The sequence below is a fragment of the Ornithodoros turicata genome, chromosome 1 (genome assembly GCF_037126465.1).
Source record: "Ornithodoros turicata isolate Travis chromosome 1, ASM3712646v1, whole genome shotgun sequence".
Lineage (NCBI taxonomy): Eukaryota > Metazoa > Arthropoda > Arachnida > Ixodida > Argasidae > Ornithodoros > Ornithodoros turicata.
In genome coordinates, this window is record NC_088201.1 from 101,893,372 (window position 1) to 101,919,826 (window position 26,455).

General features: G+C 44.5%; 1 protein-coding gene across 1 annotated transcript; it reads left to right on the forward strand.

Moving 5' to 3' along the window:
• The first annotated feature begins 706 nt into the window (after nucleotides 1-706).
• On the forward strand, nucleotides 707-23,978 carry LOC135367149 (galactoside alpha-(1,2)-fucosyltransferase 2-like). Its single transcript, XM_064600278.1, has 3 exons — nucleotides 707-872; nucleotides 11,039-11,372; nucleotides 23,262-23,978. The coding sequence occupies exons 1-3, from the start codon at nucleotides 785-787 to the stop codon at nucleotides 23,905-23,907; spliced, it is 1,068 nt and encodes a 355-aa protein (XP_064456348.1). The 5' UTR covers nucleotides 707-784; the 3' UTR covers nucleotides 23,908-23,978.
• Nucleotides 23,979-26,455: the final 2,477 nt, after the last annotated feature.

A 26,455-nucleotide genomic window follows, 5' to 3' on the forward strand; every position in this document is an offset into this window, starting at 1 on the left:
GCTGGCTAACCTTTTCAGTGACTTCCATCCTTCATCATTATCAGCAGTCGCTGGACGTCGCTCGTGTGCTTCCTCGAACTTATTTTACACTCTCTGCCGCCATTATCATTGTCTGTTACATTGCCATAGCTTTGAGGGTGTAAAGCAATTGGAACGAACAGCTTTGTTAATCGAAGTGCGCTCAATGAACGGAGTACTGAACACAATTTCATTCTTCATGATATTCTACCAAAATGAGGCCGCTGTGGCGCAACCTATCTCCTCCAGTCCAAGGTGGGTGTCGAATCAGTAACATGGTCTACAGGGACCCTATTATATAATGTTCGCACCAAGTTACTGTAAAGGATTGCGCAGATGAAACGCACTGCGCAGTTGGTTCCTGTTCGTTTCGCCGGTAGAGTCGTGTGGAGACTTTTAGACGTCGACTGCGTTTCTTACCGTAAACTAAAAGTGATCTCGCTAAAACCGTGATCTCGCTCAGTTTCGTGCAAAACTGACTGTTGTGAGCGGGGCGTGGACAACAGGTCGGACGTACGGAGCGACTTCGCTAGGGCTGGGAAATGTTGATAATTGTTTATGTATGTCTAGCTTTTTGTAACGCACATAAGAGATGTAATGTCGCAGACTTTCGGCTTGTACTGTACGTAACGGTAAAATATGCACTCACTGATATGCAGTAAACCAATTTTAGCTTTTTCTCGAGTACAGGTTTCCGCCCTGCAATGGCAGTAGCTGCCTGGTTGCGCTCGTCATCGTTCTTGGAGCCATTTACGCGTACTACCCAATGTCATGGAAGCGACCTGATAACAGAGGCCTGAACAACAGAAACGAATCTAGTAGTGCGATCGATCCCCGGTTCAGCGCTGGAACGAGTGAGTAATACGGGAGCATATCTGAGTGCTAAAGGCAATAGGTGCTAATAGCACTTACTATTTAACAGCCAGTCCTGGGAAAAGCCACTTGAAAAAGTAACATAATTATTTTCAATTACTACACGAACAAAATATCTAAGTTACAGGCACAGTTACTCTGCAAAGATAGTAACTAGTTACAGCTATAAGTAACGTAGTTAGTCTGAAGTCACTTTCCAAAATTGCAAACAAGAACTCCAGTTCAAAAGCATTTATTCTAAATTCAATGTGTAAATGCAATGTGAACCACTAGTGCATTTTGTACTGGAGCAACAGCTTCTGCCCCCCCCCCCCCGCCTCCATGTGACGCCTCTGCACCACAAAGCACGCTATGCGCCAACCATTCTGCCACGAATGATAGGGACATCGCACCTCATTCGAAGATGGGAGAGGCGTACGCTATTCTGTGTCAATTATCATTACATAGGGGATTTTTAGACACTTAGAGGAGGCGCTCTTGACCGCATAGCATGCTGTATGCCAATCAACACTGCGGATGATGTCGCTCTGTCACACGCTAAGCTGAAAAAAGGGGCGAACACCTTTTTATGTGGCGTAAGGTAGGGCAGAACGCGACACTCTTTGCTCGACGCCGCCTGAGTCAGAAACGCGTTTCTCCATCCGCTTGAAACTTTACTCATAGGTGGCTCTGAATGTCCGCTTTATTGCACGTGAGAATTGTTCGCATTGGTGTATCCGCTGAAGAAAGAGAAAAACATGTAAAAGCAATGTTATTATGCGATACATGCAAAATATGAGCACTGTCGGTTTTCCTGTGTGGAACAGTACAAAATAAATAAATAAATAAATAAATAAACAAAAAATAAATAAATAAAAAATCGTCCGATGATATGCGCGGGGCAAACGCGACAATCTAATGTAACTTAAATCCAATGTAATTTAGAAACGGATAAGTTAAGTTCCTCAGATATTTATTTTTTGCATATTGCCTAGGATTTTCCAGCAAATTTTCCTGTTTCCTAAGATATATCCAGCAAAGCAGAAGCTTACTCAGAAGCGAACGACCAGCGGCATGTCAGACTGCCGTTGCCTTGTTTGCAAAGGACGGTGGAGCAAAAGAGCACCGGCTTTTGTGTGGTTTCATTGCAGACCATGTGGATGTTGGGCTCACGGGGATTGTGTAGGGGCCCACGGGCCTTACTATGACTGCGAAGACTAGTTTGTACAGGGCATTACCACGGCGTGTCTCATCCTGCCCCATATGATGTCTTGTCTTGCCCTGAGGGTTGTGGCAAGATGATACTATCTGCATTTTTGAATTTCTTGTACTGTGTTTACCTTAAACCTGCTACGCCGTTATGCATTTACAAGTCAGAAGCTCTAGACCCCTGAGAACGCGTATATGGCTAGTTAAAAAATATGAAAATATAAAAATAATTACATTCAATTGCAAATTTCTGTCTCATCTTGTGCCCGGCCTTACCCTATCAACTTCCTTACAATAGGAAGGTAAAACGATACGATTCTGAACGTCGGTTGTCCTCGAACGATTTATACGACGAAGATCGCTACCTGTTAGTGCCTAAAAATCCCCTCGTTAATGATCATACATCCACGTTGACGCAAAGAGGCGAGCGCCTCCCCCTCTCGCCCTATGAGAAGCGATAACCTTATCATTCGTGGCAATAGTTGGCGCAGAGCGTGCTATATGAAATTCTGCTTTCAGAGTGTACAAGGTTCGGAACCCGATCAAATCTGGATGGATTCGATCTGTTCATCAGTTCGGAACCCTATGGATAGATGAAAAGTAACATGAACGCCGTTGTAATCGCTCGATAGAAAGCGTTTTATTTGTGGTGGCAACTTATATGCTGAATCTGAACTGATCTGTATTCTTTGACATGGGCTACTACTTCCGAACGACTAGTCCTTGCGCCAAATTCTGGTCGCCAATTAACTGCAAAAAGTGTAATGCCACAGCGCCTTATAAAAAAATTCAGTGGCGATTTAGAGGCGAATGGGTTAGAAAAGCGCTTTCCAGTCCGTACTTGACTTCTGGGCATCCACTTCCGGTCCAAACCCAACTTCCGGTTGTCCATTTCCCGTCTATACTTGACTTCCGGTGTCCACTTCCGGTCCAACTCGACTTCCGATTATCCATTTCCGTTCCAACCTGACTTCCGGTTGTCCGCTTCCGGTCTATACGTGTCTTCTGGTTCGACACTTTCGATTACTATATGTAAGTCCATTTCATTAAACTTTAATTAGCCTCAATTACTTTCAATTACCCTTTAATTACCGACGATAACCGTAGGATACCTCAGGTAATCTTGAATTTCATTTGATTCTCTTTAATTACGTCTATCTTGCTGTAATTACTCTCAATTTCCCTTTAACAGACGTTAATTATATTTAATTACCATCGGTAATCATTAATTTTATATTTCTATTAATTACACACATCTTACATTGATTACCTTTAAACTGAACTTTCTTACTTTAATTGCCTCTAATTACCTCAAATTACTTTGAATTACTCTTGCCTCTTACTGTTAATTACCTTCAACTGCTTCAATTTCAAATCATTACCTTCGTTTACATTTATCCCCATTACATGACCACTTATACATCTGCCTCGGTAAGGCTTCACCATCCGAAACACGGACAAACACACACACACATACACAAATGTAACGTTCTACTTTAAAAATAAGCAAATAAACACTGAATTCCTCCAGCCATCAGTTCGTTCCCAATCTCTCACTCGAACGTCCTTGCTTCTTCCTAACTTTTCTTTTCCTCCTCGTCCCGGTACATATCCGGTCTCTTACAATGGATGTACCCTGTTACCCACTCTTAATAATAAAACTTTTGAAACCCACGCTAAGAAATCCACCCTTCAAAATCCATCCCTTTGAAATCCATGCTGTCAAAATAAATCACATTGGGTCTATGCAGTCCAGTGTTAAGCACGGTTTCACGTGAGAAAATCAATGTTTAAGATGGTCACACTCCAGAATAACGAGTCTTTATGCAATTCTGCGTCGTATTCAGCATGTATTTCTTAGCTATTCATTAGCTGAATTAAGTTATAGGCGTAAATAACTACGCGTATGAATACTAGGAAAACAACACTTCGGCGGTTCGGTTACCATTGGGAACCAGGCTATCTGAGAAAATGGCGTAACGACGGAGCCATAATGGAAAATTCCTATTTAATGGTACAGTATCAGATAAAAGTTATTCCAATAATATTGAAGAAGCAACCGTGCAAATTATCAGTCAAACACCGCGAAGCTGGCTGCAGTACACTACAATGTGTCACATGTAACAATATTAGTATAGCTCAATGTTTCGAAAACTGTGGGACATGAACATTAGGGATATTATACTCTGAATAAGCCTTGTACACGGGTTAAACCATAACCTGTAGTCACTTTCCACGTTGCTGCCCATGTAACTCTTACACAGAGGTCAAAGTGTAACCTATACCCACCCACTGCGTTGCTACGCTTGTAAGCTTTATCTTAAGGGGGTGCAACACCCTCCTGGCCCAATGGCCCTACTCATGCATTTTTCAAACCGCATAACTCCGCAAGGAATTGCTCATAAGTCTTGAATGGAAGATCTCAATGGGTTCTAGTACTTAAAGGAACTGTAAAGTGAAATTTGACCCCCCTGTTTCTGTGTGCGACCTGGTCTCCGACCCTGGTGTCCGTCTCTGTGTTCGACTCTGTGTGATGCCTCACACAGAGCCTAAGCACTCAAAGTGGGTTAATTATTACACAACATAAATTAGAAAAATTAAATCGGACGGTAGGTTGCGCCCCGTAACAGCTAAAAAAGTCATGATGGGAGCACTCCTGTCACGTGATACCTAAGTAATATACAATAAACTTACGACCGGCTACTAATCTCCAATAAACACTACTTTTAGAATCACAAGAACTACCGAGACAATTCTTCAAAATATCGAAGAAACAGTATACCAAAATACTGTCAGCGCGGTCTGCGCCCTCTGTCTTCTCTCCTCCCAACAATATTGCACGGCGACGGCGTTTATTGCGGCCTTGCGGGGTTTGCGTACGCAAAAAAGTTCATTTCGTTCCGAAATTGAACAAAGCTTCACCTGAGACGATGCCAGGTATCTACTGTAATGTTCGGGGATACACCAAGTGTGCTCTTTCGACAAGGGACGTTGTGTACCACAAGATTCCAATGGAAAATGCACGGAAACGAAAGTTGTTGCAAGCGCTTGGTCAAGACATTCGTGAGCCACGCCGTATTTGCTCAACCCATTTCTCTGACGGCTCGTACGAAATGGTACCAGCGGACGGTCGAAAACTTCTCACACGGACGGCAGCCCCGACACCAGTGTTTCAACATGTGGCGTCTGAGAATGCGAACACCAGTGGAGATGAGGTATGTATTTACCGATACACAGGAATAATGCATATGTGTGGTTCACTTGAAATTCAAATCGATTTTTGTGATGCCTACGCTGCGTAATGTACCAAACGCAATATCCCCCTTCCCCTGGGGAGCCCTGAGCTCTCGCAGGAGATTATAAGTGTCAAATAAATTATACGCTATAGATACTGACCGCATTCTTCATTCACATCAGCGATACAGGCTTCCATCGTGACTGACAAGAATGTGAAACTCAGAAGTAAAAGCGTGTCAACGCATGATTTACCGTCAACACCTCTCAACCTTTATCCAGTGATGAATTCAACACCTATTGTCCATACACACTCATGCTCACAGGTGGGTCAAGCTCTTGTTTTGTTTAACATTTTAACTTCTGCATGCCTTGCAGGTGCATGATATGACAATATCTTCACCACTGGTGGAACCAGCTGTTGAGTCATTCTGGAAATCTGAAGACAACAGTTTTGAATGGCCTGCTGATACAAGTTTGCAGATACCAAAATCTCTCCTACTTCGCAGTGTTGTGCCCTCTGCTTCACCAGACCAGAAGAAGTACATCAAATGTGCATCATATTCAGAACTTCTGGTGCATCTCACAAAGAGGCCACAGATGTTCGCGTCACACTCCTCACCACAAAAGCAGAGTGCCCAAGTGAACACAATTTATCTTGGAAACGTCGGCCAGAAGTGAACAAGATGGCTGCAGGGAACATCCTGCTGTCCTGCACAATCATTTTCAATGGGACCAGTGTAGCCAAGGTGTGAATTCATAGCGCCTTATGTTTTCCCAGATACAAATGACACCTTGTAGTATTTGCTGTTGACCAGTTCTGTGGTTACTCGAGCTAATTAATATTAAAGTCACCTCAACAGACCTCATCTACAACACCTACCAGAAAGGTCGCAGGCTCCATTTCGCGACACAGGTAGGATTATCAACTCACGGTCATGAGAGACTAAAACATCCAAATAATCATACTGAAACACAAGCTTTCGAATAGAGTCTGTCCTTCATTAGGTATGATACAGACACACATGGTACAGATATTTATACTGATGTACATTAGAGAAAGGGAACAAAGAAGGTAGTGAGGAGGAAATCCAAATTCTTGTTAGAAAGTGCACGAAAGAAAGGGCACGAAAGTGTTTGAAAGAAAGGGCACGAAAAAATAATACAAAACAAGGCACACAGGCATTACGTAGTTGAATTTTCAGTTACAATAATTCTATCTGCAACAATGACATAAAAGGTACATGTAGTAAAAGGTAAAAAGAACAAGCTTGTACAATTGCAATATGCAAATACCATGCTCGGGAATGCTTAGTGGCCATGTAGTCCACAAGAGGATCTTGCAACAGAGGGCTAAGATACCGATGGGTTAAGAAAAAGCTTGAACCTGCAGTCAGGTGCCGTGCATGTGCTGAGCTAAACCAGTGGATGCAGCGTACTTGTAACCACCTTTACAGGTGTAGTTCCAATTCTGAGGGAAATGCAGAGCTTCTACTTAGCATGTGGAGAAGTATGAGCTTACGTATACAAATGAGCTGTCATTCAGGAAACAATGTATACAAGTTTCGAGATAATGTGTCTAGGTTTGACCTGGCACGCTTTCAAGAGCCATGACAGCCATGAGGGGCCATGTTTCGATATAAAGAGCATAGGGAAGACACTTAGCCATGACCATATCTTATCTCCGCAGAGGATGTAGATCACCTCCTGAGTGAAACACCAACAACTTGCAAAGATGTGAGCTACAGTGAAATAGTAGCGGTCTGCAAAAGGCCTGAGCCCGCACCAATGGCTGCAGTTGGACTGGTATGAGGGAAAACATGGGAAATTTATAAGAAATTGAGAAAGTGTTGCAAAGATGGATGTGCACAGACACAGAAAAGGTCTAAAATTTTTGTCAACGATAGGGATGCCTCTGAAGAGAAGCCACTGTTGATGCCATTGGCATGACCCCACGTAAGGCCTTCTTATACTGATAAAGTCATGAACACGAGATGTTATATTTATGTATTTATTTATTTCTGTTTTTCTGGTGCCCATGAATGGCCAGACGGCCTCCCTAAAGGTGCACCATACAGACAGCCAATACAAAGAAATGAATTAAAACACCATAATTACACAAGATAAAACAAAAACAAATACTATGACAAAGACAAAACCATGTAGATGGCGAGGCAACAACTGGCCTAGCTTTGGACCCATCATGAAGGAGGCATCGAAGTTTGCGTACGACGCCAAATAGGTCACCACTGAACAAATCAAAGACCCCGGAATGGGAGTTATATACAATCTGAAGCCTCAAAAAAGTCGATTTCTCGTAACCGTTACCACATACATAAAATGTTTTGTGGGTTCTAGTGTTGGAATGTGGAACATAGAAATTGACCCTTGATACGATCGCAGCTGAATCGATATATATATATCTATATCGATATATAAATCGATTATAGGCAAGGTGATAGCCTATGTTCTCTTAGAGCTTATGGACTGGAACGTGTTTGCAGCAAACACCTGTGCACTGCACAGAATATAAAAAAAAGCATACATACATTGCGTTACTGGTTGGTGCAAAGTAGCACTTGCAAATTGATATGAATACAGCATGGGGATGTTCTCCTTCATTGTTTGCTTGTTTACTGCTATCACTTGTATGCTCATTCATAAACACAGTGATCAATAAAGCAACATTACAAGCCTTGATGTCTGTAGAATGTATTTTATTGTGTAATGGCTGTCTGGTTATTCCAGAAGGGTATATGGCAGACCTCTATTGTTCATGAAAGGGATACTGTTGTGATCAAGCAGTGTTCACGACCAAACCATCCAATGTACTGCTGTCAAGATGGGAGGCATCCAATGCTGCCTTCAAGCACCTGAAAGAAAATTGAGAGCTTCATCTCAGTGAAAGCTAACAGACATATACATGGTCAGACAGTACCACAGTACTGGTACCACAGTAAAGGTCATACAGACCTTTGTATGCCTCAGAAGGAAAATTTTCCCTTATGGCATGTACAGCACATGCTTCGAAGACTTTTCTGCAGTGCTTTCTTTCCTAATGGTCCCCTGAACCACCAGGTAAACTGTTTGTAGGCAACGTACCGAAACTTCCTGCATGTATCATGGACAACGTAAAATTATGATATGTAACTTAACTAATAACGAATCGAAGGCACACATGGACGAACTCACTTGTTCACTTTGCTGTTCCTCTTAACAGCGTACTCGTCGCTTTCTCTCACGTAGCAGAGGATACCTGGAGCAACTCAGTCTTCAGCCACAGTTTAAAGTACAGATTTCTTTAAATGCAACCGCTGTGCTGCTTCAGTAACGGCTCATTTCGCGGCAACAAAGGCATTCTTCTGCCGTCGGCATCGGCACGCATCTGCCACAAGGACACCTGAACCGAAACAGCAATGCCATATTTCCGCTGCGAGGTTCTCAACATTTTCATGACACATGAAGAGTGTTTCCCGCGGCGGCGAGGTGACTGCAATGACGGTAATTCATCCTCCGTCGACAATTTTGCGGATGATGTCGTGTCATACTGCGTCTACCGCGTGCACTCGTACGAACAAACGTTTTGCGGGCGTGACTGCTGGACTACCACAAGCTCGAGGGCATTCAAGCTTGGAAAAATCAACATCACACGACGTGGACCTCAAAACAACATTACGGCTTCGCCACAGACCGGGAGGCGGATTAGAAAAGCAAGACTAGCCGTAGCCGACACGAGCCAACCCAGTGTTGTGTCTAAGGGAGTACTGAGCTTTGCGTTCGAATGCAATCTTTGAAATTCGATTACTCAAAGAAAGAAAGGATTTAAAAACAAATATTTCGTAACTGAGATGTACTCTTCCTAGGCTTTCATAAAATCATAAGATAATCCTGGGTTGAAATTCACTTTACAGTTCCTTTAATGGTGCCAGAAATTCATTATGTTGGAAATGTTTCCGCAGACGTCAGAAATTGTGTTTCGCGCTTCCTTCAATTTTGTTGGCCGGTCACAAAATAGACCTAAGGTGAGAATTTTAATCCCATTAAGTAGTAGAAAAATATGTCTAAAATCGATGTGTCCCGAAAGATTTTGTTTACGTCGAAGCATACAGTTGCTACACGGATTCTTGTGAGCTGTGGTTAGCGAATGCTGACCCGCTGGGATTTTGGCTGTGCGCGGTGGTGCCACCTGTCTGCATGCCACAGAAATCTGCACAAGTGGGGAAAACCGGCTGAATTGTCACAATCTGTCTTTTGGCATGTGATAATAAATGGAGTGTGGGCGCGCAGCTATCGCTCTCATCTCAGAATCCTTCGTTCCGTGACTGTGCCTCGACAGTCACGGTTTGTCGCATAGCAGGAAACCTATCTGCGGAAAACAGATGAGACTCATAGAACAAGCCTTACAAGAGAAGGCATCTGGATAACCTTTCAGTAGTATCAGACTCTCACGAATCAAGCTATCGAGAGCTAGCAGAAGCGACAGTACGCAAGACGTGTCTGCAGGAACGTCCGGAAAAGGACAATGTGTTGTTGAAGGGCGAAGCATTGTGGGCTATGTGCACTTGTTCAACAGATTTCAAGCGTGGATATCATACTGTGGATTTCATATTGTTGAAGCTTATCTCTTGTATTCACCTTTTTAACTGTTTGTTTTTTATATACTAGTTTTTTATATACACATATATGAGCTCTTCTTAGTCGGTATCCCGCTTAACTGAAATATGCGCATCCTGCACAACGCTGTAGTTGGTCAGCTTATTGCCCAATCACATTTGTGTGCGGCAGTCGCATCCTGTTATAGACAACACTCCAGCGTTACGTTGTCTTGAACTGTCCTTGTGGATTAGGACGTGCTGTATGAGGGATGCGTGAGTTTCAGTGAAATAACACAGCGTTAACATGCCTGCTTAGTTTTCTTTTCATGGGGTAAAATACTACAGGGAACGGCAACACTAATGTGCCACAGCCGACAGTTGACAGCTCTACAACTTCGATGTTCTGCATTATGTGTACTAAAACATCTGGAAGCGAACAGTTTGGCTGACAGTTAAAACATTTGTGTAGAACGTGGCGTAGAATTTGGTATAGAACTTCGCGTACGCCAGATCGCCCTTCTCCAGGTGAGAGGACGGAGGGACTTGTTGCAAGCACGGTGGCCGATGGTCACCGTCCGCGTCTCATTGGTCACAATTTGTGCACTGAGCTCGCCTTAGAAAGTCCACTGCAGAGCTGTTGATGCATGCCACCTCGCTGCCTGCATGGGCACAAAATCCGTTGTTCTGGTCTATCACCAGTGATATTCGTTTCAGTCCGAATCAATCGAGTTTCTCCAAAATAGTGGCACCCAGTAAATAAGAGTGAGGTATAAATACTGGATGGATGTAGAAATAGACAACTGTATTTCGACCTGTGATTGGCTAGGTATCTCAAAAAGTGGGTGGAGCCTCAGGCATAAGCAGGTCCAATTAATGGCAGGGCTCCCTTTGGCATGCACGCCACTGCATAACACGCTGTATGACAACCATCATCACGGATGATGGTCTCCCGAATGTCTGCCGACAAGCTGAAAGAGAAGGTGCACACCTGTTTATGTATCAACTTTCCCTGCAATCGTAAGGTAAAACGATCCGATTCTGAAGGTTGGTTGGTCTAGAGCGATTTATGCGACGAAGAGCGCTACATGTCAGTGCCCAACAATCCGCTCTCTATTACTTATGTTCCGCAGAATTCATAACTATGTCAACGCCTGGTCGCTTGGGAAACCAAATGAGCGGCTACGCTTCGACGTACGCAATGGCAAAGATGACCAACCGGCAAGGAATCATCGCGTCGAGGATGTACAAGACCTTGTCAAGGTACTTCCGCATCACACTCCCAGTCATATTAAATAAGACCACGTTGGAGTGCGACGTACGACAGGCGAATGACTGGATGTCTGAAAAGCACTATCACTTGAGTGATCCCTGTGTCGAATTCACCGGCCACTACGAGTCCTGGACGTTTTTCCACCATGCGAGAGAAGACATCATCAGGGAATTCACTTTTCACTATTCCTACAGGTACGAAATGTCAGTCTGAATGGTAAATTTATCTGTTTTCGGGTGCTATGGTAGTTAAGCATGCGATTTAGCAGTAGCATTCACAGTTTCAAAGGACGATCATTCAGAGTGGTGTACCCGTGATCTGTACGCGTTCGTTGTTTCGTCCGGTAAAACGTCCACGGGACATTTTTGCGGTGCATAAAGTTTTAGTGAAGTGTAGGAAGCTGTGCATGGCCGTCCCTTTAGAACACTTATTGTGCAACATGAACCATCGCACGACAGACGTATCTCTGGGTTGTGGTTTAGCAATGGCTTCAAATCTTGAGTCAGTGTTCGCAGTTTCTCGCCAAAACACGGCGCATCGATGAACACAAGGCCTCCTAAGTGGGCTCCACATACTAGATTTTCCTCGACGGAAAAGCGTCGAGCATCGCGGTCATGATGTCAGCCCGACGGTAAACCGCCGGGCCCACCCGCAAACGGGCATTTCTGGACGGTTCCTTGCGCGACGTCGGCGATGCTTGTCCTTCGGAGCCACTAGCAGCGTTCTTTGTCATGAGCAAGGACATAGGTGAGGGACGACTAAAGTTCCAACTTCAGAATATAAAACGTAATACTACATGCATATAATTTCGTAACAGAAGCATACGAACATGACAAAGAAGAATGCGAAACTAAACTACTACCTCCATAGAATTCGCCGCTCTGTCTCTCCTCTTTGCCCCTACTGCCAGCAAGACGAAACTATTGAACACTTTTTTTCTCCACTGTTCGTGCTACTCATCCCAACGCGCCATGTTCCTAGCCGTCCCGCTCCGTGCCCACGATGTTCCACTGTCGGCATCTTCCATTCTGTCTTTTGGTAGATTGTCAGGTCGTCATTCCATTCCCCCGCTCATCTTTTATTCAGTCATTTCATTCATCTCATCCTCTCATCGCTTCACGTAACCGTCATTAATTGGGCCCTCATGTCATGATCCGTGGCCAATTGCCCCGTGCTATGCGCCACTGCCGAGAAAGACGAAGAAGAAGAAGGAAGCAACCGGTGCGACAACCTACACTTCAAAATAAACTTCACAGCGCATCATAATCTCGAATGACACCGTTCTGCCCCCTTAGTTGTTAGAAACGGGAGGCGTCCGCCCTTTTTGTGACACCTATGGGGTGTATTTCGGTGTAACCTCATTGCAGAGAGTATAATGCCATGATCTATGACTATGTGGGATTTTATGGACTTTTCATGACTAAAACCTGCGTTGTATACTATGACTGAACTATTTCGGACTACTCTTGTTGGAAATTGAATAATGTCATGAGTTATGACTATGCTGGATTTTATAAGCTTTTTAAGATTATAACCTACATTATAGACTATGACTGGACTATTTCGGACTACCCTTGTTGGAAATGGTATAATGACATCAATTATGACTATGCGGAACTTTATGAGCTTTTGATAACTATAACCTACATTATAGGCCATGACTGGACTATTTCGGACCACCCTTGTCGGAAATGGTATAATGACATAAATTAGGACTATCCGGGTCTTTATGAGCTTTTCATGACTATAACCTAAATTATAGACTATAACTGGACTATTTCGGAGTAACCCCATTGCAGAGAGTATAATATCATTATCTATGGGTATGGGGGATTTTATGAGCTTTTCATGACTAAAACTTGCATTGTGCACTATGACTGAACTATTTCGGACTACTCTTGCTGGAAATTGAGTAGTGTCATGACTTATTACTATGCAGGATTTTATACCTTTTATGACTATAACCTACATTATAGACTATTACTGGACTATTTCGGACTACCCTTGTCGGAAATGGTAAAATGACATGAATTATGACTATGCCATAATTTATTAGCTTTTCATGACTATAATCTGCATTATGGACTATATCCTGACTATTTCGGAGTAGCCTCATTGCAGAGTACCATGATCTATGACTATGTGGGATTTTATGAGCTTGTCATGACTAAAATCTGCATTGTTTACTATGACTGACTATTTCGAACTGCTCTTGTTGGAAATTGAGTACTGCCATGACTTATGACTATTTGGGGATTGTATGAGTTTTCATGACTATAACCTGCATTATAGGCTATCCCCGGATCAGTTCGAGCTCCCCTTGTTGGAAATGGTCTAATGCCATGACCTATTGCTATTTCAGCATTTTATGAGCTTGCATAAGGAGAAAAAGAGTGACATGAAAATTCAGCTGTCTGGTCCCCTGAAATATGTTCGCGTACATGCCCGACCATGGCGGGCATTGCCAAGCCCCTACCCAGTGGCTGAAATCCGAGCCCGGCCTAGGCCCGCGTAAAAAAGGCAAAGCCCGGCCCACGGGCCGTGCCGCACTCGGGATTTCGGGTAAGCCTGGGCCCGTGCAGTGCTCTACTGTGAAATAGTCCAGTTATAGTCTATAATTTAGGTTATAGTCATAAAAGCTCATGAAGTCTCGCATAGTCATAATTCAGGTCGTTATATCATTTCGGAGAAGGATGGTCCGAAAGAGTCCAGTCACAGTCTATAATGTTGGTTTTAGCTATCATAAGCTCATAAAGTCCCGCATAGTCATAATTCATGTCATTATACCATTTCCGACAAGGTTAGTCCGAAATAGTCCAGTCATAGTTTATAATGTAGGTTATAGTCACCAAAAGCTCATAAAACCCCGCATAGTCATAAGTCATGACATTACTCAATTTCCAGAAAGAGAAGTCCGAAATTGTGCAGTCACAGTATGCAATGCAGATTTGAGTCATGAAAAGCCCATAAAATCCCACATAGTCATAGATCATGGTATTATACTCTCTGCAATGAGGTTACTCCGAAATAGTCCAGCTATAGTACATAATGTAGGTTATAGTCATGAAAAGCTCATAAAATCCCGCATAGTCATAATTCATGTCATTATACGATCTCCGACAAGGGTAGTCCGAAATAGTCCAGTCATAGTCTCTAATGTAGGTTATAGTCATCAAAATATCATAAAGTCCCGCATAGTCATAATTTATGTCATTATACAATTTCCGACAAGGTTAGTCCGAAATAGTCCAGTCATAGTCTATAATGTAGGTTATAGTCATCAAAAGCTCATAAAACCCTGCATAGTCATAAGTCATGACATTAATCAATTTCCAAAAAGAGTAGTCCGAAATAGTGCAGTCACAGTATGCAATGCAGGTTTGAGTCATGAAAAGCCTATAAAATCCCACAGTCATAGATCATGGTATTATACTCTCAATCATGTTACTCCGAAATAGTCCAGCTATAGTCTATAATGTAGGTTATAGTCATAAAAGCTCATAAAATCCCGCATAGTCATAATTCATGTCATTATACCATTTCCGACAAGGGTAGTGTCCGAAATAGTCCAGTCATAGTCTATAATGTAGGTTATAGTCATGAAAGGCTCATAGAATCCCGCATAGTCATAATTTATGTCATTATACCATTTGCGACAAGGGTAGTCCGAAATAGTGCAGTCACAGTATGCAATGCAGGTTTGAGTCATGAAAAGCCCATAAAATCCCACATGGTCATCGATCATGGTATTATACTCTCTGAAATGAGGTTACTTCAAAATAGTCCAGCTATAGTCTATAATGTAGGTTATAGTCATGAAAAGCTCATGAAATCCCGCATAGTCATAATTCATGTCATTATACAGTTTCCGACAAGGGTAGTCGGAAATAGTCCAGTCATAGTCTATAGTGTAGGTTATAGTCATCAAAAGCTCATAAAACCCCGCATAGTCATAAGTCATGACATTACTCAATTTCCAAAAAGAGTAGTCCGAAATAGTGCAGTCACAGTATGCAATGCAGGTTTGAGTCATGAAAAGCCCATAAAATCCCACAGTCATAGATCATGGTACTATACTCTCAATGATGTTACTCCGAAATAGTCCAGCTATAGTCTATAATGTAGGTTATAGTCATGAAAGGCTCATAGAATCCCGCATAGTCATAATTCATGTCATTATACCTTTTGCGACAAGGGTAGTCCGAAATAGTCCAGTCATAGTCTATAGTGTAGGTTATAGTCATCAAAAGCTCATGAACACTGCATAGTCATAAGTCATGACATTATTCAATTTCCAACAACAGTAGCCCGAAATAGTGCAGTCACAGTATACAATGCAGGGTTTAGTCATAAAATCCCACATAGTCATGACTATGTGGGATTTTATGACGTCATTGCAGAGAGTATAATACGATGATCTATGCATAGATCATCGTATTATACTCTCTGCAATGACGTTACTCCGAAATAGTCCAGTTATAGTCTATAATGTAGGTTATAGTCATGAAAAGCTCATAAAATCCTGCATAGTCATAACTCATGACGCAATACCAATGTAATAAATGACCAAGTATTCGCAATTTATCTCCTTATCGTGCAGCAGTAGTCATAAATTACTGGGTTATACTGATTCCAATGGTGGCAGATGCAATGATATCGAACGGATTAAATTGGCTGACCACTGGATTAATTTGGTTGACCATATGATTAAATTCAGTGACCATTGGATTAATTTCAGTGACCATGGGATTAAAATGAGTGACCACAGGATTAAATTGAGTGACCATTGGATTAAATTGAGCGAGAAAACCTGCAGTGCTGCACCGTTACAGAACGAATACGAGAATGCAGAGGGTGCGAGCGGCACTGACGAAACGAATACAGAAGTGCTGCACAGCCTAGACTAGTTCAAAGAGTGCCCTCATATCGATGACACATCATAAACGGTTACGGATGCAATCATTGACGTACGACCGCTCCGTGTACGCGCGGCGCGTGTATAGCTACTTACGCCGCAGGCAATCGCGTGCGATTGTGAAGGAGTGCGTACAGCCCCTCCGTTTACACGTGGTCCGAGGATACCTCCTAGGGTGCTAGACTCGTCAAAGCAGAACTAAGTTCAAAAGATGACGTCGCGCGGGGAGGAGTTTTGAACTTCCGAAGTTCAAGTAAAATGTTTCCCTTTCCCGGCATCTGAAGTTGTTTCTACGTCAGTGCATGATCCATATCAGTGTGTGCGCGACCCGCCCACTGGCACGAGCGCGATAGAATGAAGAACGAGAAAGCGCACCACTTCTGTCCGCTCCGGTGAAGAGTGAAATGGAGAACAAAATACACCTTTGAAGGACTTAAGGTCAAATCATGCATTGTCAAATATGTTTGGGCTGTGCGACCATTAGAATATTTCGGATCTCGAGGCGCATGACTGTGTTCCGAATCCAATACGGAATTATATGTTCAATTTTGAATCGAATCAATATTTCTTCCAAACTGAATACATACAGGAACAGCATGACTCGAGGCCTGATCCCATAGCATCACAAAACACCCGCGCTACTAGGAAATGGTAATAAGGAAACGGAAATCTGTTGTACGAAAAAAGAAAAAAAAACTCGAAAAGACGAAGCACCCGGTGACACGGCTTTTCTTGCAACCTCCTCACTGCTGCTTCAGATAGCTGCGTCATTTCAACCTTGCTGCCGCTATCAGCAGAAGCCAGGGAACTGAAGGGGAGACTCATCGTTTCTTTCCGCAGTATTCTACATTACGTGACGGAGTAATTAACACGGTCGAGATTTTGCTCAAAGAAAAATTTCCCCAGCTATTTTTGTTGTAGTAATGTAATGTGTTTTGTGTTGAAATGGGTTGAGAAAACGAAATGCCCTTTCTGTTTCGGACACGGAAAAATACAAAGAAAGACAACAAACAAACGAAATAAAAAAAAGTTGCGCTGAATTGGCACATTTCAGAGATCTATTCAGAATATTTGTCGCGACTGAAAATCGAACAAGTGCGCGCAAGTCACACCAAAAGTTTGTCGATGACAAGCGTCAGTGACACCCCGAAGTAGAATTCTAAGCCTCTGTTTTGTGCCCCATTACATGACACACCCGCTGTATCGGCATGTGCGCTATACGTGTATTCGGGATCAATGAACACAACAACGCTTCGGTTGAAAACTATATTTGTTTCCTATTTCTTTTTTCTATGTATCTGCTGGCTTCTTTTTCAAAAAGACCATGTGTACACTTGAGCACATGTAAACAGACTAGTGCCCGCACTGCGACGACACAACCACTTCATGGTAAAAGGGACGGAAAAGTCACATGTCCGAAAAACTCTGGGTCCGTGCACTTGCAAGCGCTCATTTCGAGGTGCTGCTCCGCTGCATAGAAGAGCACCGACGCTTTCCAACGTCCTGCACATGCAGTGTTCATGTCTCTGTTGTGTGCATCTGATATTTAGGGTGCATCTCTAAATCAGAAGGAACGCTGTTGTCCTCCTCCGCGTCTATATTGAATATCTCGTTTTTGTACAGCAAGGAAACTACGTGAAAACAAGAGGGCATCACGGAACCTGCGGCCATGGGTGGTACAGTGTCAGACGTGGAGAACACAACAATCTTGTGCGCAATGATATCATTATCCGTGACGAGAAGCGCATCTTGCGTGAATCCTACCATCTCAGAACAGAACTTCACCGCATAGCATGTTATCCACAAACCATTGACACGAATGATAGGATTATGTACCACTTCTGATTCGAAGAGCTAGGGAGCGTATAGCAATTTGGATATATGATAATTGCTATAAAAATGCCTATGTCCCCCTCTCTCTTCAAATCGGAAGCGATAAGCATATCATTCGTGTCTGTAGTTGGCGCACAACATGCTATGCGGTGAATTCTGTTCTGAGAGTGTAGGCTCTGCGCAGATGGTCACACAGCGAACGAACAGCGTTCTTCGACAGTCGGTAACACTGGTAAAAATCATCGTTTGGCATTTCAAACGATACTCATGATAAGTGTGGACTCAGAGGCGCAGTAGTACAGGCACGGCAATAAAAGCGGCCGCAACTCTTTCTATCAAGTTCGCCACTATCTTTCCTTGAACTTTTCTCGGTAGAAAAAAATGTTGCGCAACGTCATTTTGACGTCACGGAACTTCTGCCAAAAGCTGCATTTCCCTTTCCTTGTACTTTGGTTTGATTGACAACACGGGACGTCACGTGGGCCAGAGAAACTGTCCAACGGCTGTCTTTCCTCATATCTCCCGAATTGTTTACATTGGTGAAATCTGCAAAGACACCATCCTCCCGGGAAGCCAAGACGTCATTTTGACGTCATGAAAATATTTCAAACTGCGTGCGTCTCGGTAGCCTTGACCTGAGGTTTGATTGACAGTCAGGAGCGCTCACGTGGGCCACGGAAAGCATCCAATGGTTGCGCTCCCTCCAATTTCTTGAACTTTCTTCGTGTTTCACGAAACGACGAGTCTAGCACCCCTAGCTTTGTATTATTACGACTTACGAGGCCAGAACACGTACCACTTTTTCGGTGTTAGTAGCTAAAGAATGCTTCGCATTAAAATGAACTTCACCGCATAACACCTTCCTAGCCAAACATCAATCCGTGTGACATCGTTCTCGACCCTGATTTGGTGAAAACGGGGGCGTACGCCGTTTTTGCGGCAATTATGAACTGCATAATGCCACACAAATGGCGTAAGCTCCCACCCCTCCCCGTTTTCGGCAAATCAAGGGGCGAGAACGGTGTCACCGCGTTTGATGGTTGACTACGAGTGTGCTATGCGCTGAAGTTCATTTTTAAAGGGACTATCGCATCCGTCCCGGTCGATTCCGAAACTATAGTGCCGTTTTACTCCACGTTCATCACTGATAATAACGTCGAAAACCCGACGAGAATTGGTGGGGTTGTTCCTGTGCAGTTTGATCTAAAACTTGCCAAGAGCAGACGACGCATTCTGGGATTCCCTCTCTGGAAACATCACACGGACGAGGCCAATCACTGCGCGCCGTTTGACGCGAAGGAGACCAATGATGGAGCTGCCGGAGGGATCTTGGTAGCCTTGGCAACCGACCGACAGGTGGGCGTGCAAGCCGGAATGCTAGGGGACGGCGTCTTCTCTGTGATCGGCTCGCGGAATGTTGTTTCTGGTTAGCGTCGAACGTGTTCGTACAGCTAGGAAGGAGCGTAACACCGTTCTTCACGCAGCATGGTTACATCACGACTCACACTGATAAGCGAAATTCAGCGTATTTACAGAGGACTTTCACTTAGTATATGGCTGTGCGAACGCCAAGCAGACGACCTCGGAGACAATCGTTAGCGTTGCGCTCCCATTCGTGTGCCTGCCATACGTCATCATCGTGTTGGCTGCAGATGGAATGCGGACTTTAGAGCTCGTTTATTTAATATGTAAGCTGTTTTCGGAAGAGAAATTTGGCTAAATTGACTCTGAAGCGGTGACGAACATTAGCCTATCGGTATCATACATACGTTCCCGGATACGATAATAATAATTGGGTGTTTACGTCGCGAGACAACTGAGATCATGAGCTACGCCACAGCGGTCGGTCTGTGGATTGCTTTTGCCCACCTGAGGGTTCTTTAACATGCGATGAAAGCTCATCACACGGCACCCCGTATTTAACGTCCCTCGCGGAAGACGGCTTGTCTAAGCAACTTGTACCCTGCCACCAAGTTGCTGGCGTCCTCGGCCGGGTTCGAACCCGCGATCTCGGGATCAGAAGGCGAACACGCTACCGACTGAGCCACCGAGGCCGGTTCCCGGTTACGATACTCCCTTTAAAAAAGCACAGAAGTAATTTTTAACACCCTGTTTTATTCCTATCAAACTGTTAAGTAGGCCAGTAAGATGCACCGTGCGAAGTAGTTCATACCACAGAGTCATAATTATCGCAGAAACTGAATTTAAAGTACACCGCAAAAAGCGACCGTGCGCAACGGCGGTGGAGAGCAGTACCAGCCAGTGATCTGCCTGAACTTCGCGCTGACGCTACAAGGAGAACGCTTGCTGATTGGTCCAGAGAAATGTCTGCTACTCCACTGTCGTCTGCTACTCGGTTGTTAGGGGTTCTGAAAGAGCCTTGCTCCTGGTTCGGTCATGATTCGGCCGCTCCTTCAATCCTCAGTTCTCTGGGAAACGGGCAAAACTGGTTTACGGCGCCAAAGGGACAAGGCGTGACCCCCACTGACCGGCGAACCAGAACGAGTTCTCCCTGTAATGTCATCGATGACGTGTCATCATGCCTTCTCCTCCTCGTTATACCCGGAGTGGTGAGTTAAGGGTGAACGCGCGGAGCCATGTTTCTGAGTTCCTTTCTGGGAAACAAATTGCACACGTCAAAACCTTTCGCGCTATTCGGTGAAACAACACATACACTTTCATCTGACGTCTTAATCTTATTTTTTTATGGCCCTCTGTACTCCTTTAAGAGTGCAGTAAGTTTCCGGTCCCATAACCTGCTGAGGCGCAACAGTAACAGAAGCAGCTATTTGGTACGAGAGGTGTTAGTTAAATGCAAAAAAAAAAAAAAGAGAACAGTCGTGCGTAGGTGCTCATGAATCCAAAATGTTCGTCGTCGCCTGTTCAACAATTTATTTAACGTGTCTTCGATTTATGATATTTGCGACTTTTAGAATTTATTTAACGAACATCGAGACCTTCTACAGGGCTTAAGAATCAAAGAGTGCGCGGAGAGTGAGATCCGCAGTGGCTAGATGTATGTAACGTCACTGGCGCTACGGCGCTACGATACTGGCTAGAAAAATGAAAATGTTCTTGGTATAGTATTGCTCGCACTCTCGTCCAAGGCACATGCGCTTGTGAGAACGACATCTCTTTATTATTCACATGTCACTTTGTGTTACGTTTTTTGGTTCTGCTCCTCTCGCACAGCTTGCTGGTGTACACGCTAGGGCACACCACATCTGGCTGGTGGGTGCACATCAAGCAGTCTGATGTGTACACCAGGGCACACCACGGCAGCCTGGTGTGTGCTCCAGGAAACACTAGGAAAGACCAGACCAGCCTTGTGTTGTTTTCAGCTGGTCTACCTCTGTCTGCTCTAATCAAGTGCACACGTAATGGCGCCAACACGCAGTAAATGTTTCTGGTAGAGAGAGTTTCGGCGGATTGCACTGGCCGATCTGGAGTGATTACCCGAATCCTGTGCTGCAGACCTAAGTGAGGGACCAAATCGTGCGGAAAGCCTGGCGGAAGTTGCAGTGGATGCTGTGATCCAAAGTACCAGAAAACGTTCCGCGCAGGCAAACTCGGTGTTTTGAAGACGTAGACGCAACTGCCGAACTTCGCTGGAGTCCTAGTCGGATCCAGGCTTTCCCGACAGAGCCAGAAAGAGCGCTCCGCCGCCGAGCGACATAATAATAAGCGAATTCGATTTGGATCGACCAGTGTTAAGGGTCAGGGCGAGAGCCAGCGATATTAAGAACAGACTGTTCTCCTGGGTACTGTCGTCCCGTCACCCGTCCTGGGTACCGTATTATGGGTTCAGCAGCATGCCTGGATGGTAAAAACTGGGCTTACCCAGACTTTTCATGCATTCTGTTGACCCATGCGCGCATACTGTTGACCCGTGAACCTTTTAACATATCATCCCTAACCTTTTAAATACGATACATAATGATGAGGACGGTGCCCTGAAGAACTCTCTGTTCTAAATATCGGCTCCTGTCCTCAGGCTCTTACCTTAAATGTACAGGGTCGGCCACACTTAAAAGTGTCGCGGGAGCGCATGACCTGCAAGTATGCCAGCGCCGCGTAACGGATGCTCCTGGGTTTGAGACCTCGCGCCTGGCGAACGTTCGCCACCTCTCGGTTGGGTCTGTCATTGCTCTCGTAACACTATTCTATCGATGTTTTGATCAGTGCGTGGCGCGACGTAATCTCTGTCTTATCGGAACCGAGAAGAAAAGTAAAAGAATACGCCGCGCCACGCACTGATCAAAACATCGCCAGCAGAGATTGAATAGCAATAACTGGTGGGTCTCCCCGCCCGCCAGTGTTACGAGAGCAATGACGGACCCAACCGGGAGGTGGCGAACGTTCGCTAGGCGCGAGGCATGCGCGAGGTCTCAAACCCAGGATCATCCGTTGCGCGGCGCTGGCGTACTTGCAGGTCATGCGCTCCCGCGATACTCTTAAGTGTGGCCGACCCTGTACAGCATCCAGGCGGATTATGTACTTAACCGGTTGCTGCTTGTAAACCCAGCGTAAGAAGTTAGAAATGTGACAGAGAACGCTCGTTTTAATTGCCAGCAAAATCGAGGAGAAACAGCGCGGAGCGACGTTACACTCTTAAAAATGAACTTCGCCGCATAGCAAGCTCCTAGCCGACCATCATCTCGAATGATATCGTTATCTGTCCTGATTTGTTGAAAACGGGAGGCGTACGCCTTTTTTGCGACACTTATGCTGTTCATAATTGTCACAAAAAAGACGCACGCCCCCCGTTTTCAACCAGTCAGGGCAGATAACGATATCATTCGAGATGAGGGTTGGCTAGAAGCGTGCTATGCGGTGAAGTTCATTTCTAAGTCTGTAGGGGTAAATAATCCCCAATTCGTCTAGCAACAGTTAATCTACATATGTTCCCGACTGACTTGCTGGTCGTGATTGCTGTTTGGTTGACACGTAGCCAATTTCTTTCGGTTTAGACTCAGAGCAAAGAAATGTAGTTTTCTACAATACTTGACAAACAATGCGGATTTGGTGACCAGTTCGAGACAGTGTTGCAGGTAATTTTCAATCTTAATGATGTGAAAACTGAGTACAACAGGTACGAAAATTCTGACGTAAGGGTACTGAGGCCTCAGTTTATGGAACAGATCAATCTAGTGAGAATGCACCTACACTGTATTACGGTTAGACGGTATGTAACATTGTCTACTGTTCCAAGTTTACCAGCGCATTTCGCCATTATAAAGATTCTCGAAATATAGCGTAAAGAGTTTTCTGTAGGACATGAGTTGCGGACTTCCTCGGATTTAGTTTTTCACATTCTGTTACTTTTCTATTCCAGATTGCAAGCGTGGAGAACGCTGAGCGAGCTTCGAGGTAACCGGACGCGACCTACTTACGTAGGTGTCCACGTCCGCCGTGGCGATGACATCGACACCTGGGTGTCATTGCGGGACATTGGAGCAGACAACGGTTACCTCCAGCGAGCCATGGGTTATTTTCGGGGCCGTTACGCGGAAGTAGTATTCGTGGTTGTCAGCAATGCCATGTTGTGGTGTAAAAAGAACATAGGCAATTCCCGCGGTGACGTCTATTTTGTGGGAAATGGCGACAAGTTTAATCCTGGCAGAGACCTCGCATTGCTGGTTCACTGCAATCATACAATCATTACTCTCGGGATGTTCGGTTTCTGGGGAGGTTACCTTGCCGGAGGAGAAGTTACTTATCTGGCAAACCACACACTTCCTCATTCGAACTGCAAAAGAGACAAGCCAGCATCGAAGCAGCGCTTACCGCAGTGGATCCCGATACCAGCCAGTATTTATGATCTTCGAAACCACTCAGCAAGCCGCCGCGAATGTCACCGGCATCGTTACAGACGGCACAGGAAAGAATTGAGGACTCGGACTGGAGCGCTGAAGCAGAAGATGCGTAACTTTTCCCGTAAACCGATGAAAAGCTCTACCGTGTTGCATGTATCAGCTTAATGCACTGCTATGGAAAATTAACTTCCATTTATATTGATATGTTCTGTAATACAATATCATAAAGTGTCGTCTCCTAATGTGCATTCTTATGGAGCAGAATCTCCAGCGGCACTCAAAAAGCATGCACTCTTAACACTGAACCTGACTACGTCGCACCGCTCGAACCCCATTAGCATCCAGAAAGGCATCGGTCTGCTCCTCAGCAACGATGTTGAACTTTCATATAGCAAACGTTTTCGTTATTGTTAAGGCGAACTCGTTCCTTAAGAAAGTCTATGGGGAACATTTGTTCACAGGAATTTCGTAAACCACGCTAAATTTCTACACGAAACAGCTACAGTCGTGTTCCTCTCGAACTTATCTAGGGAATGACACATGTTTGAAGGCTTGAAGCGAACCTCTATTTTTTTTTTTTGTGAATTAAAGTTTGTCAGCTTCCTAATACATGGCAGTTTATGGGAGATGGAACAAAATCGCTTCTCACGGCACCCACGACTGCGATATCTGGGCCATAATATGTCATTCCCTAGAGTAACAGTCTAGGAACCGAGTTCAATAATTCTGCAAACTTACACTAGTTTTCCAGATTCCTGCGCATACAAATAGTGGTTTTGCAGTGTGCCATCATTCTCTGCGCTGTGGCGCGACCCTGTAGTTTTTCTCTGGGTTCTATATCTCATTTCTTCGCGGAGACCGCTGGGGCTCGTATACGTAAGACTTGGGCTGTGCGCATGCGCCTCCCTCAGAGCCGTTGCTTGGCAAGCTTGCTCGCATCGGCGGCCGCTATAGTAGGTGCATCGTTTCGCAATGATTTCGTAGAAAGCTCGTTCTCTTGCGTCGACGACTTGCTCCCACATTTTTAATTTGGTTTAGTTGACGAAGCTGGTTCAGCCAGAACGTTTTGCCAGCATTCCCAGAATTGCGGGACACCTACTCTATACACTACCTAGCTATACATTCCGTCTGCTTTCCGTAAAATATCCATTAGTACTGAGGGTTTGAAAAAAGTGTCCACATCTAGGCGTGACGGCAGAAGGTTCCCCGATTGTCCACAAGTGGATTGGTAGCCTGAGACCGTCACACTTTTTTTCCTGAGAGACTTCTTTTCGCCGTGTTGGCTTCATGGCAGAATACATTGGCGTGTCTTAATCCTTTAATTACTTCAAAACTAGGGCTTCCCCAAAAAGTGTCCACATTGGACATGAATGACTGGCCTGTCTTGTGCGCTCTGCCACCTTATGCGCAGTTGCAGGAGGTCCTATTTTTTTTCCCACGACGAAAAAAGTACACGATAGGCCTGCGATGGCTTTCAGAGTATTTCTAACCAAATTCTACGCTCTGTGTTGTTGCGTTGCTGGTCTCGTGGTATAGTGAGCGCGTTACGGATTTGCGTTCTTGGGTTCACTCCTTGATGTGGTACTTTTTTTTATACACATATCATATAGTATTTTATTTCATGTCTTAGAATTCAGGTTCACTTGATCATAAAATTGGCTTTACCTGCCTGCAGCTCATTACCGTAGGTGCGACGTAATTTAGTAGTTTCGATAAGATAGCACAGTATAGGATTAGTTCATGCCTGTCCCTGTAGAAGCAGAACGGCTGAACATTCGCCAGTATGACTCTTTCGTTAACTAGCTTAACCTGTGTAGTTGCAGCTCCTGTGTGTCGGCGACAGCCCAACAGCTAGCGCATCGGTACTACATTGGTACTGATTGACGAACAGCAGGTCTGCAATACCGATCTCTGGACGTCCCTGTCTACTTTTTTTTAATTGCGATAGAAAATTTTCTCGAGAACATTGTTCATATTAAATTCCACTAAAGGTTACACTAAGGTCATAGCTGTCTTTGCATCATGAAATTGTTCACAAATAGACCAATCTATCTACCGTAGCGTCGCTCATGATCATAGTCTGCGCCACCAATTATTAATATTAAGATCATGCCTTTCTCACGCTGACCAATCATTTCGCTTCACAAGCTTCTATAGCGCGATTTTCGATTTCGCAACGACATTCAACCAACAGAAAAGGCTTGTTGCATATTTCAATTCTGAGCCACGCGTCGCGTTTTTTTTTACCTGAGCACGAGCTCTCGTGCGTGCCCCGCGTGCCCACAGTGTTATTGCCACTGATCTCTATGTATAAAGGCTGGATCGCGCATGGGAGAGGGGCTCGTGTGGGAGAGGCGTGCCTTCGTGCCGCCATGTTGGTGGGCCCTAAAGTGCTGTGTGTGCCAATAGAAAACAATGGGAGGCAACAGAGATTGTGAGTATTTATTGCGCTGCTAGCGTTGATCGTTGTTTGTCGTCACACAATTTTGTAAGGTGCCAGTATACTGATGTATCCTAACAGTGTTTCACAGGTGTCCTGCCGTTCGATTCTTAATTACGTTATGTTTTGCATTCCGAAACTAGACCGTCACTGCAGTGCAGCGCTGGGGATTGTACTACAGCACATTTCCCAGCCAATATTTCAATAAGAGACGACTTGAGGTTAACAACAACCATGTATATAATATCCCGTACTGCGTTCTGGACAAAAATT